A 15,669-nucleotide genomic window follows, 5' to 3' on the forward strand; every position below is an offset into this window, starting at 1 on the left:
GTGTGCGCAGGCGCCGCTCCACCGCTCTCGCAGTCGTTTCTCTGGGCGCTGGGCCCCGCCGCGTTCCTCGCTCCTCTCTCGGCTGCCGCTGTCCGCGGCTCTTCCCGCCGCCACCATGTACGATGCGGACGAAGGTGAGAACTCTGCGGCTGCAGGCCGTTCCCAGCTGGGCCTTTTTCCCCGGTTCATCCAGGCGAGGCGAGCGGGCGAGCCGTTGAGCGCGCGCAGGGCCCGCGGAAGGCGGTTGCGGGAGCGGGGGGGTGCTCCTGGCGCAGGGTCCTGCAGCCCTCGGTCTGCTAGGGACGCTGCTGGGGTGCCAGGGGGTCCCTCAGCTCGGCGTGTGCCACCTCCTCCTCCCCCCGCCCCCGCAGCAGGCGAGGAGAGACACCGTGGTGATTGGAGCCTGGCTTAAACGTTGTGTTTTCCTGGCAGATATGCAGTATGATGAAGACGACGATGAAATCACCCCCGACTTGTGGCAGGAAGCCTGCTGGATCGTTATTAGGTGACTTTTTCAAACTCACTCTTCTTAATGCTTTGGCATATGTGCTTTTGGTCTTACAGGTGACATCCAGTTCACAAGCAGCACGTCATGGAAGCTGCAGGCTTGGTTCTGCTAAATTTATTACTTTCGGAGCAGAAGGGCTTTAAGCAGAAACAGCAGGGTTGTTATGAGGGATTAAGAAGCCCTACTGACGCCCAGTGGGGTATGCTGTTTTGAATGAAGTAAGAAGCGATTTTGATTCCGTATCAAGCAGGTGATTTGGCCCACTAATCTAACAGCTGGCACTGGCATTAGGAAATCAGTACTTGAATATTTTACCTTGTTATTGTTTTTCTAGCAAGATGGGAATGTCCAGGACCTGCAGCTTCTTGTGACTGTTAAGGAGTGGGATGCTGGGTGGAACTGAGTAAAAAGTCTTTCTCTTGCTAATTGCATCATTCATAAAATGTATATGACTGGCGTCTTAGAGCAGTAGTTGCAAACAGAATGTGGGGGTGATCCCACAGAAATCTGTGGGGGTGGTCTGGATGGAGAGCAGAGATGAGAAACTTTGGAGACAGAAGGAGGTCCTTTCTTTTGCAGCCCAGGGAAGAATGCTACCTTTGCTTTCAGTCAGGTGGGATGTAACTGAGGCAAGTCCTTCAGCTGAGGCCACACCTCACTCTGTATGAACAAACACTTTTTTATTGTGAGGGTGACCAAGCACTGGCACAGGTTTCCCAGAGAGGTTATGGAGTCTCTGTCCTTAGTGGTATTCAAAAGCTGTCTAGACATGGGCTTGGGCATGGCCAGCTCTAGGTGATAGGACAAGATGACTTCCAGTGCCTTCCAACTTCAGCTGTTCTGTAATACAGGTTGTCCTTTCCCTTCCTCCTTCCCTTTGTGCAATAGTAGACTGTGCTGGCAGGATTCACCATGGCAACAGCGCAATAGCCAAGGAGGTGTTCCCCTTCTTGGGGAAGCCTGAGGTCGTCTGTAGGGAGGTAGTTCTTACCAGTTTTCTCTAGAGATCTTGGCAGTGATGGGGCAGAAGTGGAGGAAGCGTGGGTTCCCTGGCTGGCTTCAGGAATATGAGGTAGAGGAGCTTGCTGGCAGAAGCTCGTGCAGCAGACGTGTTTAGGTCATCCCATTAAGAGTTAGGATATGGGGCTTTGATTTTTGCAGTTAGGTTGTGCTGGGTTGAAGCTCGGTGACACAAAGGCTAAGGGAAATCTGGAGAAGGAGTGAATCTGGGAATCTCTGTGTGGGTAGAACAGAGGAGATCCAAGCTAAGAAAAGTTCTGAGACCTGAGTAAACACTCAGTTTACTGCAGCATGGAGAATTAGTTAAAGCAAAGTAATTTACATACATTGTTGGAAACTTTAGCTGAAGCCACTTTTACTGAGGATTCAATCATCATGTTTCCCTTCTAATTTAAGGTAGACTGTGTGTACAGTCATGGCTTAGCCAAGAGGTGGCAGCAAGTCTGTCACTTTGTAATGTCTGTATCTTCAAACACTGAGAATTGTTTAACATTTCTGAGCATCTGTGTTTGAAACTCATGCCTTGGGAAAAGTGAATGTGTTTGATTCTGTACTATATTTCAAGGCTTTTGAAGTTTTTGTAATAAATACATCTTAAACTTACTGATATATAAAATACATGAATTAAGATCTCTTGTTCATTAATGCACTTTTTTTTTAGCTCCTATTTTGATGAAAAGGGTTTAGTCAGGCAACAGTTGGATTCTTTTGATGAGTTTATTCAGATGTCTGTGCAGAGAATTGTTGAAGATGCTCCACCAATTGATTTACAAGCTGAAGCCCAGCATGCCACAGGAGAAGTGGAAGAGCCGGTAAGTGGAGACCCCTGGCAGAGGTGGTGTGTTTTTACAATGCAAAATGATTTTAAGTGGGTTTTATTCAGCCTCCATCTCAAGAGGCTGAAATACATCTGAGTTATAACACTGCTCATACAGTCAATAGGACAGAAGTATGAACCCTTCGGAGTCTGAGGTACATGGCCAAGTTTTCAGATAGTCGGGTATATGGCTGAGAAACACGTGGAAGAGCTTTGTTACCCATGGAATCGAACTTCCCTCTCCTAGAGAGTACTGTCCCCTGCTGGTTAAATTGTTGGTTGAGTTGAGAAATGACCAAGAACAATTGACTGCTGCAGCTGATGTTGTCAGTTCCTGTACAAAACTGCACTGATGGGGATGTAGTAGAGCAAGTCAGGTAGCCAAAAGCAAACCATGTTTTGGTGGGATTTTGACTTCCAGTAGCTTTACCATGATAAGAAAGGTTTGTGGCTGAAAAGTTCTGTTAGCTTTCATTGGCTGAAGTTAGGTCCAGGTTTTCAAAGGATGCCATTGCGCATCATGTTCCATTGGCACCATGTTCCAAAGGAGGACAACTTGTCTAAGGGCTGCGCTGCGTGATGGCTCCTCTACAGTGAGTGTGCACCTTATAGTGTGGCTATGGTGCTTTCATCTGTGTGCCTCGTGGTGTGATCCCTGTTCCATAAGTGTAAATAGTGATGATCCGTTGGCCCTGCTATCAGTCACTACCTTGCCGCTTCCTTCTAGAGATTTAAAGGAACTTTAGGACACCTGAGCATTGAATTTGTTACATGTTTTGACTGTTTCTTTGCATATTTTGCAGGTGAACGACTATCCTGTAGAGAGAATAACTGAGACTTCTTTTAGTTTCTTTTGTTAGACATACAGTTCATAAACGTTTATCTCACTGTAATTTTCCTTAATGTTTCTTCTGTTATTCTATGTATATTGTGGAATTCTCTAGCTGTGCAGTTCTGCAGTTGCTATATGCACTGTATGTGGTTACAGTTCAGATCGCAAGCATGGAATGTGCCTGTCGTCTTTTTGTCCAAAAGCTAGTATTTTACTTTCTCAAATCAGAGAGGTTAGTGTCTTGTTTATCAAATTAAAGTTGTTAGGAATAGGTCTAGATAGGAGAAAAAGGAACCTTGCTTTTTCCTTCACAGTCACTTGCAGGCAGCCTCCTCCCTCATTTGAAGATACTAGATTAATTTAAGGAGACTGAGTGTATTGGACTAATTTGACTTTTTGTTTCTTTCTCCTTCCACTTCTTAGCCTCAAATTTTGAAGGCAGTTTGGGCAATTTAGAGCACATCAGAGGTTGTATGTGCTCAGAGATAGGAATTATGGTATATGTACTCTCCTTGAGAGTGCTTGCATGAGAACTTGGGAAACTTGGTACTATACATGGCTGCTGCAGCAAATCCAGGAAAAATGTGTTTCTTTGGGTAAGAATTGAGAGAATTTTGTTCACCTACAAAATGTTTGCCAGGAAGGCTCTGCCACCTACTATTGTAGGAAGCTTTTGTGACTTAAAAACTGGATTGTTTTCATTTTTTCCCCCCAGTAATTCAAGTCTGTCTTTGTTTACTGATCCTGTAGAATCATCCTAGGAACTGATGTTACCCAACTTGCTGTGTTTTCAGTTACTGATAATGGTTATTCTTCTCTAGTAACAGTTTTGGTTAGTAATAAGTAAGAGAGAAGATCTTGAATGCAGATGGCTAATTATTAATATATCTTGGGGGCAGAGCAGCAATGACACTTCAGTTTGTCTGAAAGCTGTGTTTTTTTGATAAATTAATGCAACAATCTGTTTAATCTCTAGAGGAAATGACCACCTAGCACACATGTTAAAAAGGAGGTTTCTGTGACTCTGTGTAAGACAAAATGTATGGGATAGATAATTTGTACCTTTGCCTTTAATAGTGAGTCCAGAGAAAGGGCTGAGTGTGAGGACTTTGAAAATATATTTCAGAAAGGCTAAAACCACTTGCAAACTAAACTATAAACTGACTTTTTTTTTCCTCTGCATTGGAGCTTGCTCTGCTAGAACAAGTGTTGCTTTGGTGATGTGCTACAGTGGAGTTCTTATGGCTGAGATACAGTAAAATGCTTGCATGGAATTCAAGTTTTGGTTTAGTAATAGGTATTCTTAGCTGGCTTCTAGGCAGACAGTTGGAGTGGCAGCACTGCAGTTCTTTATTTGTGTTAGCTTCTGTTCTGCAAAGGGACACAGTGAGAAATAGCAACTTGAAGCAAAGGTTGTAAGGCAACAAGCCTTTCAACTTGTATAGGTGCAGGTCTGCTGATTTGGTTATGTCTCCCCACCCCTCTTGATTTTGGTCTGTGAAGGAATGCTTTGTGAGCTCATCTCTCGATCCTTTTGCATGCAAGGAGGCCAAGAGCCAAGTTGCCTTGGCATGCTTGTGCACCACACATAGGAAACACTCAAAGTTACTGTTGTGTTACTGCTTTCTTTTAAGTTCTAGCTCCCCCTACCAGATGTGCAAATGCACTTTGATAAGAATATCATTTTAAAACTTATCCCCTTTATTTTAAGTGCAAGGCTTTTTGATTTAAGTTCTAAATCTTGTTGCAGTAGGATTCTGAGGGGTGAGTGGCTCTCTGAGCAAAATGAAGATCCTGACAATTGTTCTACTGCTGAAAGATACCTGTCCTTTCATGCCTGTGGTTTCCCTGTAACACATGAAAGGATTTCTGTGGAACTAAAACAAAGCTATTTAAATTTAATATTTTAGGCATGGCAGCAAAGCTTTACAAAAACTCACACCTTTTTTGATATGTCAGCTATCTCGTCGTATATATTGAAGCAGATTCACCTTTTTGCATCATAAAACTAGCAGTTTTATTTGAATTTACATAATAAATATCTAAATAGGCATATGTAAGGCATATTCTTTTTGTTTATATATTCACTAACTGGGCAGATTTCAAGTTTGTTAGCTATTTTATAGGAAGAAAGCCTATTTGGGTACTTTATTCTTCTCTTACCATTGTTTTTGACCCTTCAGTTTCCTCTGTTTTTTAATTAATGAGATGTTTAGAAATTATAGAAAGTTCTTGAGTGGTTTTTTTTTATCTAGTCATCTGAAGAGTGATTGTTTCCATACCTGGAGCTGAGGACATGCGGCAGCATTGGGTATTAAGCTCTAGGGCTGCTCTTGAACAACCAAAGTGGATCTTTCTTCCATTACAGGTAAATGTCTTCTTGTTTTCCAGCCCCGGTATCTGTTGAAGTTTGAACAAATCTATCTCTCCAAACCTACGCATTGGGAAAGAGATGGAGCACCATCACCTATGATGCCCAATGAAGCCAGACTGAGAAACCTTACGTAAGAACAAACTCTGTAGCGGATAAATGCAAGGAAGGACTGGCCCTGTATTATTAATTGATAATCTTTTTCAATTTAGTAGTGCCTTGAAAATGTAATAATTACTGCTGTATTTAAATTTTGAAGTCTACATGTTAAATCCAGATGATGATTTGGTAATAATGCTTAATATTACCAGTGAGTGCTTGAATAACTGCCTTCATTATCCTTCCGTAAAACCTGGAGTAGTAACTGGCAGGTAACACAACGGTGTTTTTATTTTGTAGGTATTCAGCCCCCTTGTATGTGGATATAACTAAAACAGTTATTAAAGAAGGGGAGGATCAGTTACAGACACAGCATCAGAAAACCTTTATAGGAAAAATTCCTATTATGTTACGTTCAACATACTGTTTATTGAATGGCTTAACTGATCGTGATCTTTGTGAACTGAATGAATGCCCGCTTGATCCTGGTGGCTACTTCATCATTAACGGATCAGAAAAGGTAAGGGATTATACCTTGCACAGCCATCTTTACAGACACTGAAAGTTCTGTTACTTGTTTCCATATGTTTTGCCAGGAACATAAGCACTTTTATTACAGTGTATCACAGTTACTGTGGGCACTCCTGATCTTGTAGAAAGATGGGCTTTCACTCCTCTGTTGGTGGCTTGAGAAAGTCCTTTTTCTTCTTCTCTGAGGCATGTTTCCCTTTGGTTTCATAAACTGTCTTGCACTGAATACCACCAAGTACTCTAGATATTTTCCTTTCCATTTTCAATGTTCCAGAGCAGCATGCACTCTAAAATGAGGTACTTCTTCACTCGGAGTCTCTTCCAGTTTGTTCACAGCTGTATAGACGCATTTTATTACAAGTATAGGTTCTTCCCCCCATTGCTGTGGATTCAGCTTTAGCAAATCATATCCTCTCCATGCTTGTACCTTACCAGTGAAACTGCCAGGTTTTTTTGTAACTGACACCTGGGCAAACACAGCAAAAGAAATAGAATTGTATTTTTCTTCTTTGGGAAAAAAAACCAGAACTAAATCCAACTTATGAATTTAAATGCCTGTGTGGTGCGTTGGCCTTGGAAACAGTGAAATGCTTTCTTTATCAGTGTTGTGCCTACAGCTAACAGAAATGTCTCGGCACATTTAGCAGAGTGGTAAGTACATGCTAGAGAACAGTGTTCTTGGAGTCTTTTGTTTTGGTTATTCTAGCTTAACTAGGTGTATGTTTTGCTTAATACTGCATTTTTAAAATGAAGAGTATAATCCAACTGAGTTTGACAAATTGACTTCATGCTGTGCAGTGCTCTTAAGGCACCTGAAGGAATAGTAGAAACCCTGTGCTTGTTACTTTCAGTGTGCCCTTTGGTCAGTTATTTACTAGTGTTCTTGTTTCTAACACAGGTTCTGATTGCTCAAGAGAAAATGGCTACAAACACAGTGTATGTGTTTGCAAAGAAAGATTCAAAATATGCTTACACAGGAGAGTGTAGATCTTGTCTGGAAAATTCCTCTCGACCAACAAGTACTATATGGGTTAGCATGCTGGCCAGAGGTGGGCAGGTATGTCTAAGCAGTAATAACACCTACCCTGGTGCTTACCTTAAATATTGTTTTAGGAGTTTTGTTATTGTCCTGTCTCTTCATGTCATTTACTTTCAGGATTTTGAGAAGAAATTTCTTCTGTTGCTAAGTTGTAAAGAATGTAAAATTAAATGAAAATGTATTTTGTGTGTCATAGATTCTGCCTCTCTCTGGGACAAATACTTTGAGGATTGAAATGAAGACTCAATTTGTGGCAGGTTTTAGGGCAAGGCTGAAAAACAATTTTAGAATTACTGTAAATGAGTTTTTAGAAAATCCAAACAAGGTGCATCCTGGTTTTTGACAAAGGACAAGAATAGGAGCAGGGACTCTGTCTTCGCTGATGGCCAAGCTAGTGTTTAGATGTGTTTTGCAGACCACATATTAATTCATATTTAACATCTAATTGTGCCACCTATGAGGGGAAATAAGTGCTATTCATAACTTCAAACTGTCAGTACTCATTTACCATTGCACTGATGTTTGGAAATTCCCAAACATGTTCCAAGAGTAACTTTAAGCCTTACACCACTCTCGCTCCTGATGGCTGGGGCACTCTTGAGTGGTTGTCCCTCTGCATCCCACAGTGTTTGTTTCTTTCTGGGAGTGGAGAGCAGCTACTTGAGTAATTGTGAGAATGGAGAGTCTTACAGAGTGGACTTAGAAAAACTGGGCTTGAACTGACAGAAGGAAAGATGAAGGGGGATAGGATTGCTCTTTGCAAATACACAAGGGGAGAGAAATGATGCATATGGGTGAACAAGTCGTGTTATTAAAAATCCTTTGTATCAGCAAAAACCTTCCAAGTTTTTGCAGCTTCAGAAATGTTTTTAAAATAAAAAAGTCACTGCTGGAATAAGGTTTCAGAATAGTTCCTTAGTTGGTCTGCTGAGAAGTCATGCTTTCCTGTAGTGCTTGAATAAATGCCTTTATGCTGTATCATCCAAGTCCAGACAGATATTTTTATTTTAACGCAAGATCATTTAAGACTAATGTATGTTTTTTCCCCATCTTTTCAGGGTGCGAAGAAGAGTGCTATTGGTCAGCGCATTGTAGCAACGTTGCCATATATCAAACAAGAAGTCCCCATCATAATTGTCTTTCGTGCGCTAGGCTTTGTGTCTGACAGGGACATTTTAGAGCACATCATATATGATTTTGAAGATCCAGAAATGATGGAAATGGTAATATATGTTAAATAAGTTATTTCCTGGCTTGACATTTGGTCATGTGTAGGTGTCGCTAATCATAATTCAAAGCATTGTTCATTTTCCAATTGTAATTCATTACTTTATTATTTTTGTGGGTTGTCTATTAGAAATGTCTAAAGTTCTCTGCCTAAACCTACTCTAATGAGTATTTTAAGTGAACAGAGTGCAATGGAAATTTCAAACAGTTAATATGTATTTGGAGAGGTAGGGTCTTATCCTGTTGCCATTGACTTTAATTGTAAAATCCTGATTTATACCTGAAACGACAACAGGCCGAGAATGTACTTGAATAAGAACTGTTTTCTGAAGTCTAAACTATTTTTTGTATGCTTCCTGCTTGCTCCATTACTGATTTCTGCTACTCTTGAAAGAGATACTATAGTAAAGTCAGAAAGAACTGCATCAGTTAATTAGCAGTTCATGAAAAGAATCATCAGCAAACTACTGCGTAGTTTCCTTCAACTGCAACAGGCACTGGATGCTACAGGATTTTGCTGTATTTTGTGCATTAGGTCAAACCTTCTCTGGATGAAGCGTTTGTCATTCAGGAGCAAAATGTTGCTCTAAACTTCATTGGATCAAGAGGTGCAAAGCCAGGTGTCACCAAAGAAAAGAGAATCAAGTACGCTAAAGAAGTCTTGCAGAAAGAAATGCTCCCACATGTTGGTGTCAGTGACTTCTGTGAAACCAAAAAGGCCTATTTTCTAGGGTATGTCAGTATTTTCTCTCACACATCCGCAAATGGACCCTGAATACAGATTTTATTCACATATATGTGTATGATTGGAAGAACGCACTGAATGGAAGTCTGTTTTTAACCTCAGTCTTCTGGATATTCAGTGATAAATTTTAGGACACTGGTTTATTTTTGTAGCTGAGAAAATGCAAATGTCGAAAAATAGAAAAAAAATGAAACAAAACAAGCCTCCAGACATTCTGGATCTTAAGTTAGATGTGATGATAGTGATAAAGGACATCCTTAAACACGTCCATAAACATAGCCTGTATTACAGTACAGGACAGATCTGTAGCAGAAGATGCATTGCCATCATGATGTAAATATTAACTTCCCTCTGTGGGTATCTGAACTTTCAATGGGTCATTCACCTCTAAGTATGTATGTGCTGAAGAGGTCTGGTTTAGGACAGCAGTATCCTAAAGATCTAGAATGGACAGCCTTTAGGAAACAGTTCACTGATTTATCTATGAAAGCTTGTAATCTTTATTGTGAAAGTCTGCTGTCAGTTTAAAACGTAAACTGTCTTATTTGCTCAGGTATATGGTTCATAGATTGTTGCTGGCAGCACTGGGAAGAAGAGAGCTTGATGACAGAGATCATTATGGCAACAAAAGACTGGATCTTGCTGGGCCACTGTTAGCTTTCCTGTTCAGAGGGTAACTACAATATATACGTTTTCTTTGGAGATAATAATGGTAGAGGCATTGCTAGCTCTGTGCTTCTAAATCAGACTATTCTGTTGTGTCTGATAGCTGGTCTTGGGCAACTCAGCCTGTATCCGATTATGACTTTTTCATGGTGTGGGTAAGTTTCTTCTAATAGTAGGTGGCTAGCATCAGCTTATTTTGAAGCATATTTTGTGCGTGTTCACAAACAGGTTAATTTGTTTTGGCATTTTCCCCTTCCTCCTCTAGTTACAAATTACTTGCTTCTTTTCAGGATGCAAATGACATTTTTTCCAAATAGGCTGAGTAGGCTGAATTGCTACAGTACTGTTTAATCATGTTTCTTGGCACGTTCTTCTACAGAATGTTTAAGAATTTGCTGAAGGAAGTGAGAATATATGCACAAAAGTTTATCGACAGGGGGAAAGATTTCAACTTGGAACTGGCAATTAAAACAAGAATTATTTCAGACGGTTTGAAGTATTCATTGGCAACTGGAAACTGGGGTGACCAGAAGAAAGCTCATCAGGCCAGAGCAGGAGTATCCCAGGTACAATGGCTGAATAAGGCATGGTAGCATTTGTCAGGTTTACATAAGAGTAAAACTATATCATGGAAGAGTTTATCATTGCTTGGCAGCTATGAATGTTGTAGGTTAAATAGAACTATTTTTAAAAGGAAACTTCTGTAGCTGAAACAGATGAAGATCCAAATACTTGAGTCTGGTGTTGGGGGTTGTTTTTGTTGTGGGGTTTTTTTTTTTGTTTGGTTTGGTTTTGATTTTAGCTATTGTGTTCACTGTTAAACAGGTGTTGTAACTCTTGTAAAGACTTTTTGTGTTGGAGCATATGCTTGTTTGTCTGGTCAAGTCCTAGTCCCAGGGGATTTTAGGGATGATGGATTTCTTTAATTACTTCCAGTACTTCACAGGTGGTTAAAGAAACTTGAGTGACACCTTGTAATATAACAGTTATGTATTCCACAGCTAATGATGATGAGCACTGACTTTATTAGCCTAGAGCAGTGCTTAATTGAGCTTGTTTCTCATAAAGGTGGAAACAGGAAAAAGGTGACAGTTTTTAAATGCCAGCACATTTTGTTGTCTGGAGCCATGGTGAGATTGTAGTTTGGGGAAGGCAAAGTTAGGAAAGGGGTGAACATGGTAGCTGTCCCAGGATGGTGTGTTGTTGGTGTATGTGTATGAAGGGCTTGCTTGCTTTTTAAATAAACTCTTAGATTTCAGGCTGTAAAATTAAATTTTTGAGAAGCCTTGAGCAGACTCTGAAAAGAACGTAAATGCTGATTTGCTCCTAACAACTAAGTCGTCTTAGTTTTTCAAATTAAGCTTGAAAAGTCTTTGTGATTGTACTGGCAAACCCTCCTGGTGACAATGCAGCTTAAAAAGTATTTTTACAAGTATCACTCATTCTAGTTACCTGATCAGAGTAACCTATACTACAAAAAACAGATTTTAAGGGTAAACTTAGTCTGAAATTAACGGAGGTGAACTAAAAAGTGTAGCTAACAAAAATCAGAGCTACTTTAGTTCTTTCGAAGTACATAATTTCTAGAGGGCATTGATCCTTTGCTCTAATGTATCATGATGTCTGCCAACAACACACTTAAGAAGCTTTGACTAACTGAATTCCTTACTGCGTGCAGGTGTTAAACCGCCTGACTTTTGCATCTACGCTTTCCCATCTGAGACGCCTGAATTCTCCAATTGGTAGAGATGGTAAACTAGCAAAGCCCAGACAGCTGCACAATACGCTGTGGGGAATGGTTTGCCCAGCTGAGACTCCAGAGGTAATGAAAGTAGTTTTTATGTCAGTACTTACTTATGCTTAACTGCTTTTATCCACTAGTCACCGGCACTTGTGATGATCACTTGCACTTTTTTGAAATGCTAATGTGCATAGTTAGCTTTATAGTTAACTCTGAACGGTAGAAATTAATAAAGTAAACAGCATGGTTTGTGACCAGTTTCTTGAGGACTCAGAGTTCGCAGATCTTCTTGGGGGAAATCTCTGGATGTGGAAATGCAAGTTAACTTTGTATTTTTACTAGGGTCATGCAGTAGGACTTGTGAAGAACTTGGCCCTGATGGCTTACATTTCTGTGGGGTCTCAGCCATCCCCAATTTTGGAATTCTTGGAAGAGTGGAGTATGGAAAACCTGGAAGAAATATCTCCAGCAGCAATAGCCGAGTATGTGCAAATGAAACTGTTTAAACAGACTTAAGCTTTTTATCCTGCACAAGGCTTCAAGGGTTTGGTTTTCCAGTGGTTTTGTTTTTGTTTTTGTTTGTTTGTTTGTTTGTGTTTTTTCTTCATTTGTTTGTTTTTCCCTCTTTGTAGTGCTACCAAGATCTTTGTTAATGGCTGCTGGGTAGGAATACACAAAGATCCAGAGCAGCTCATGAACACCCTAAGGAAGCTCCGTCGTCAAATGGACATCATTGTGTCGGAGGTATAAATTTTACAGCTAGAGTTAGGGCGTGTTTTTAGATGAGAGAGGATAATGCCTTGGTACTACTTTGCAAGCTCCAAATAGCATTATTTGCAAGTCTCTTTCTGAACATACCTCACATTGCTTGTTTTTCCTTTGTTTTGGGAGATTTTTTGGGGTTGGTGCTTTTTGTGGGGGTTTTTTGTTGGGGTTTTTTTTTTTTCCTTCTGTTTGTTTGATGTATGTGATTTGTTGTTTGGTTGTGGGGTTTTTGTTTTGGTTTGGTTTCTTTTGTTGTGGTGGGTTTTTGGGTGTTAAGAGAATTCTCTTAAACCCATTGAAAATAGTCTCTTGAAATGCCGCTGTTTTGTAGGAGTGTTAGTGTTTGTTCTGTGCTGCTGATAGCACCTGTATGGTCTTTGCTTTAGGGAACTTTATCTTATTTTGTGTTCTGTAGTTCTGATTCAGGCTGAGACACTGTAATCATAGGGTGCTGCTTTCTTGTACAGGTCTCAATGATTAGGGATATTCGTGAGCGAGAAATACGCATCTATACTGATGCAGGCAGAATTTGTCGACCCCTTTTAATTGTGGAAAAACAGAAGCTGCTGTTGAAGAAAAGGCATATTGACCAACTGAAGGAACGAGAGTATAACAATTACAGGTGAGATACGTTCCTGAAATTCAACTGAATGTCTGATTTTCCATCTTGGAAGCTGCAAGTTCCCCCAGATTGGAGAGAGAAATGTTTAAATAAAGCTTTGTGCAACACAAAGATGCTTTCTCTGCCTGATAGATTTTTTTTTTTTTTTTAATCACAGTCAGGCAGTGGTAGTAATAATAAGCCAGGGAAGTCCTTGTTCTTGTTACTGCTGAAAAGACCTGTTTTATGTGTTAGCTGGGTATTTCAGACATTGGTTATTCAGTTGGCAGGATCTCGTGGCCAGTGGTGTAGTAGAGTACATTGATACACTGGAAGAAGAGACTGTGATGCTAGCAATGACTCCAGATGACTTGCAAGAGAAAGGTGTGGCATATTGTTCAACATACACGCACTGTGAGATTCACCCATCTATGATCCTGGGAGTATGTGCATCTATTATCCCTTTCCCTGATCACAACCAGGTCAGTGCATCACTTCTGACATCCCGCTTTTAAAGTTGATAGAATACCCACAGGTGTGTGTGTAAAGAGCTTTATGTACATATATACCGGTCTTTCCTTCTCTATTTAGTCTCCCAGGAACACATACCAGTCTGCTATGGGTAAACAGGCTATGGGAGTTTACATTACCAACTTTCATGTTCGTATGGATACGCTGGCACATGTGTTATATTATCCTCAGAAGCCCCTTGTAACAACACGCTCCATGGAGTATTTGCGATTTAGAGAGTTACCAGCAGGTATGTTGTCAACTAATGTTTATTAAACACAAATTCTACTGTTTTGTTTAAACTATGTCACCAATGTTGTGCTTGAATTTTTAGCAAATGTATGTAATTTAAAAAATAATTATGGGTTAAATGTTAACTTGTAGCTTGACACCTAGACTGCAAAAAATACATTGCTAGTGTTGCAGCTGAAACTACTTTATGTGTATAGTCTGCTAAAATCTAATGGGAAAAATGCATTTTCTGCCTTGGTATTTGCTAGGTTCTTCACAAGGGGTCACTCTTGATTCTTTTCTAGGTCAGGTTGCATTTGTTGATGCCATGTGGGTTTTATGCGTGGGACATGGAGATTTTATCTCAGAAAGGGTAGAACAGCTTCATTGTAGAGAATACAGCTTATTTTGAGTTACAAGTATTGTCTGCCTGGTATGTTTGCATCCTTTCAAATGATTTGCTCTACATATTATAGGTATCAACTCGATTGTAGCCATTGCATCATACACAGGCTATAACCAAGAAGACTCTGTCATCATGAACCGTTCTGCTGTTGACAGGGGCTTTTTCAGGTGAGACTTTGTAATTTTTTTAACTGTTTGGAAGAAAAAAATGTATATTGAGTTGTCCAGAGGCTCAAGAAAAGGTCATCTTATGCTGGAAGACACCATTCTCCAAATCTTTTCAACCTGAGAAGCTTTTTAATTTTTTTTTTTCTTTAACAAGGGTGGAGGGAGCAGCACAATGAAAATGATGAATGTGTATCTTAGTGAAACACAGTGAATAATGGTTCATTCTCTGTGTAACCTGGCTTTCCACTCTGTCTTCCTAACTTGTCAATTTTGGTCTTATTTACTATGTTACATGAACTCCTTAATGCCAATATTGCAGCTTTGTGATATGCTTTTATCTTTAGTAGCATAAGGGTTGCTACCAGCGAGGATCGGCAAGTTTGTCTCCGTAGTTGTCCTAACAGCAGCTCCTACTGGCAACTGTTGTGACTTTGCATTATCGTTTTTAGATGTCTGTGCTAAGCTGTATAGCTGGTCAGTGTGTTTCTAGTTTTGTTCATTTCTTTTGTCCGAGGTGAGCCCAAGAAGTGTGTGCTTGGTACCTTGAACGTACTGCCTTCCAGTGTACAATAAGCATGAGAGTGTATAGACTTCTGTGGCTCACGTGAAGCTTTTACAGAATCTCCTGTGTGCATGGGAGTAATTAGATGTGGATAACATTTATCTGAAAGGCTGTGGCTTTGGTTTGGCAAATGAGGCAGCCAACAAAACCCCTTAAAGCCCCAGAAAGAAGCCTACATAAATTGAAAGTTTTCCACTGCAGCTCAGTTGTACCAAGTGTGGCACTGAAAGGTAGCAGTAGAAGCCTAAAAATGCTTGCAAAATGGCAGGTATAAGGAGAAAAGTAGTATGAGAATGATATGATGAAGGTGTGAATAATCTTTAGGAATAATAACTACTTTTGAGATGTCAAGCAGATCTGAAGGTCTCTGCAGTTCATCAAAAATTAGCATGTTATCTATAGGTGCTTGGCAATATCTGAAAAGTGGCCATCAAAATGCCACCTGAAATTGGTTTTTGTTTGGTGGTTTTTATTTGTGTTTTTCCCCTCTTCAGTGATGGACAGATTAACAAGACTTTAAAGGAAAGGTTGTGTGGCATGTGAATGTTATTTGTTTTGGTTCTCATTAGTAACAGTAGCCATAATATGTGATAAAAGTGAAATGGAGATGTACAGATGAGGAAAAATGATGCTGGTTTCACTGGAGAAGGCTTTATAATTTTGTTTCAGATCTGTGTTCTATCGCTCGTACAAAGAGCAAGAGTCTAAAAAAGGGTATGACCAAGAAGAAGTTTTTGAAAAGCCTACACGTGAAACTTGCCAAGGTAAGAAGATCTAGGAGTGTATGAAGACTGAGTTTGTAAATTAATTTATTGTGGGCAAGGTTTTTAA

The 15,669-nt window shown here is 40.1% G+C and overlaps 1 protein-coding gene across 2 annotated transcripts in view; it reads left to right on the plus strand.

Annotated features, from left to right (window-relative positions):
• POLR2B (RNA polymerase II subunit B) overlaps window positions 1–15,669 on the plus strand; it is a 20,173-nt gene continuing 4,504 nt past the window's right edge. The window contains exons 1-18 of one of the 2 annotated variants that reach the window (XM_054823858.1): window positions 1–134; window positions 433–505; window positions 2,190–2,340; window positions 5,569–5,681; window positions 5,948–6,167; window positions 7,077–7,235; window positions 8,276–8,440; window positions 8,980–9,176; window positions 9,743–9,862; window positions 10,235–10,421; window positions 11,534–11,677; window positions 11,939–12,078; window positions 12,229–12,340; window positions 12,829–12,983; window positions 13,246–13,444; window positions 13,554–13,722; window positions 14,180–14,276; window positions 15,508–15,602. In XM_054823858.1, coding sequence (XP_054679833.1) covers window positions 116–134; window positions 433–505; window positions 2,190–2,340; window positions 5,569–5,681; window positions 5,948–6,167; window positions 7,077–7,235; window positions 8,276–8,440; window positions 8,980–9,176; window positions 9,743–9,862; window positions 10,235–10,421; window positions 11,534–11,677; window positions 11,939–12,078; window positions 12,229–12,340; window positions 12,829–12,983; window positions 13,246–13,444; window positions 13,554–13,722; window positions 14,180–14,276; window positions 15,508–15,602 — 2,515 coding nt within the window. In that variant the 5' untranslated portion in view covers window positions 1–115. Of the gene's footprint in view, window positions 135–432; window positions 506–2,189; window positions 2,341–5,568; window positions 5,682–5,947; window positions 6,168–7,076; window positions 7,236–8,275; window positions 8,441–8,979; window positions 9,177–9,742; window positions 9,863–10,234; window positions 10,422–11,533; window positions 11,678–11,938; window positions 12,079–12,228; window positions 12,341–12,828; window positions 12,984–13,245; window positions 13,445–13,553; window positions 13,723–14,179; window positions 14,277–15,507; window positions 15,603–15,669 lie in introns of those variants that run through there. The other variant, XM_054823859.1, reaches the window with a different exon arrangement.

Source organism: Grus americana, chromosome 4, assembly GCF_028858705.1.
Source record: "Grus americana isolate bGruAme1 chromosome 4, bGruAme1.mat, whole genome shotgun sequence".
NCBI lineage: Eukaryota > Metazoa > Chordata > Aves > Gruiformes > Gruidae > Grus > Grus americana.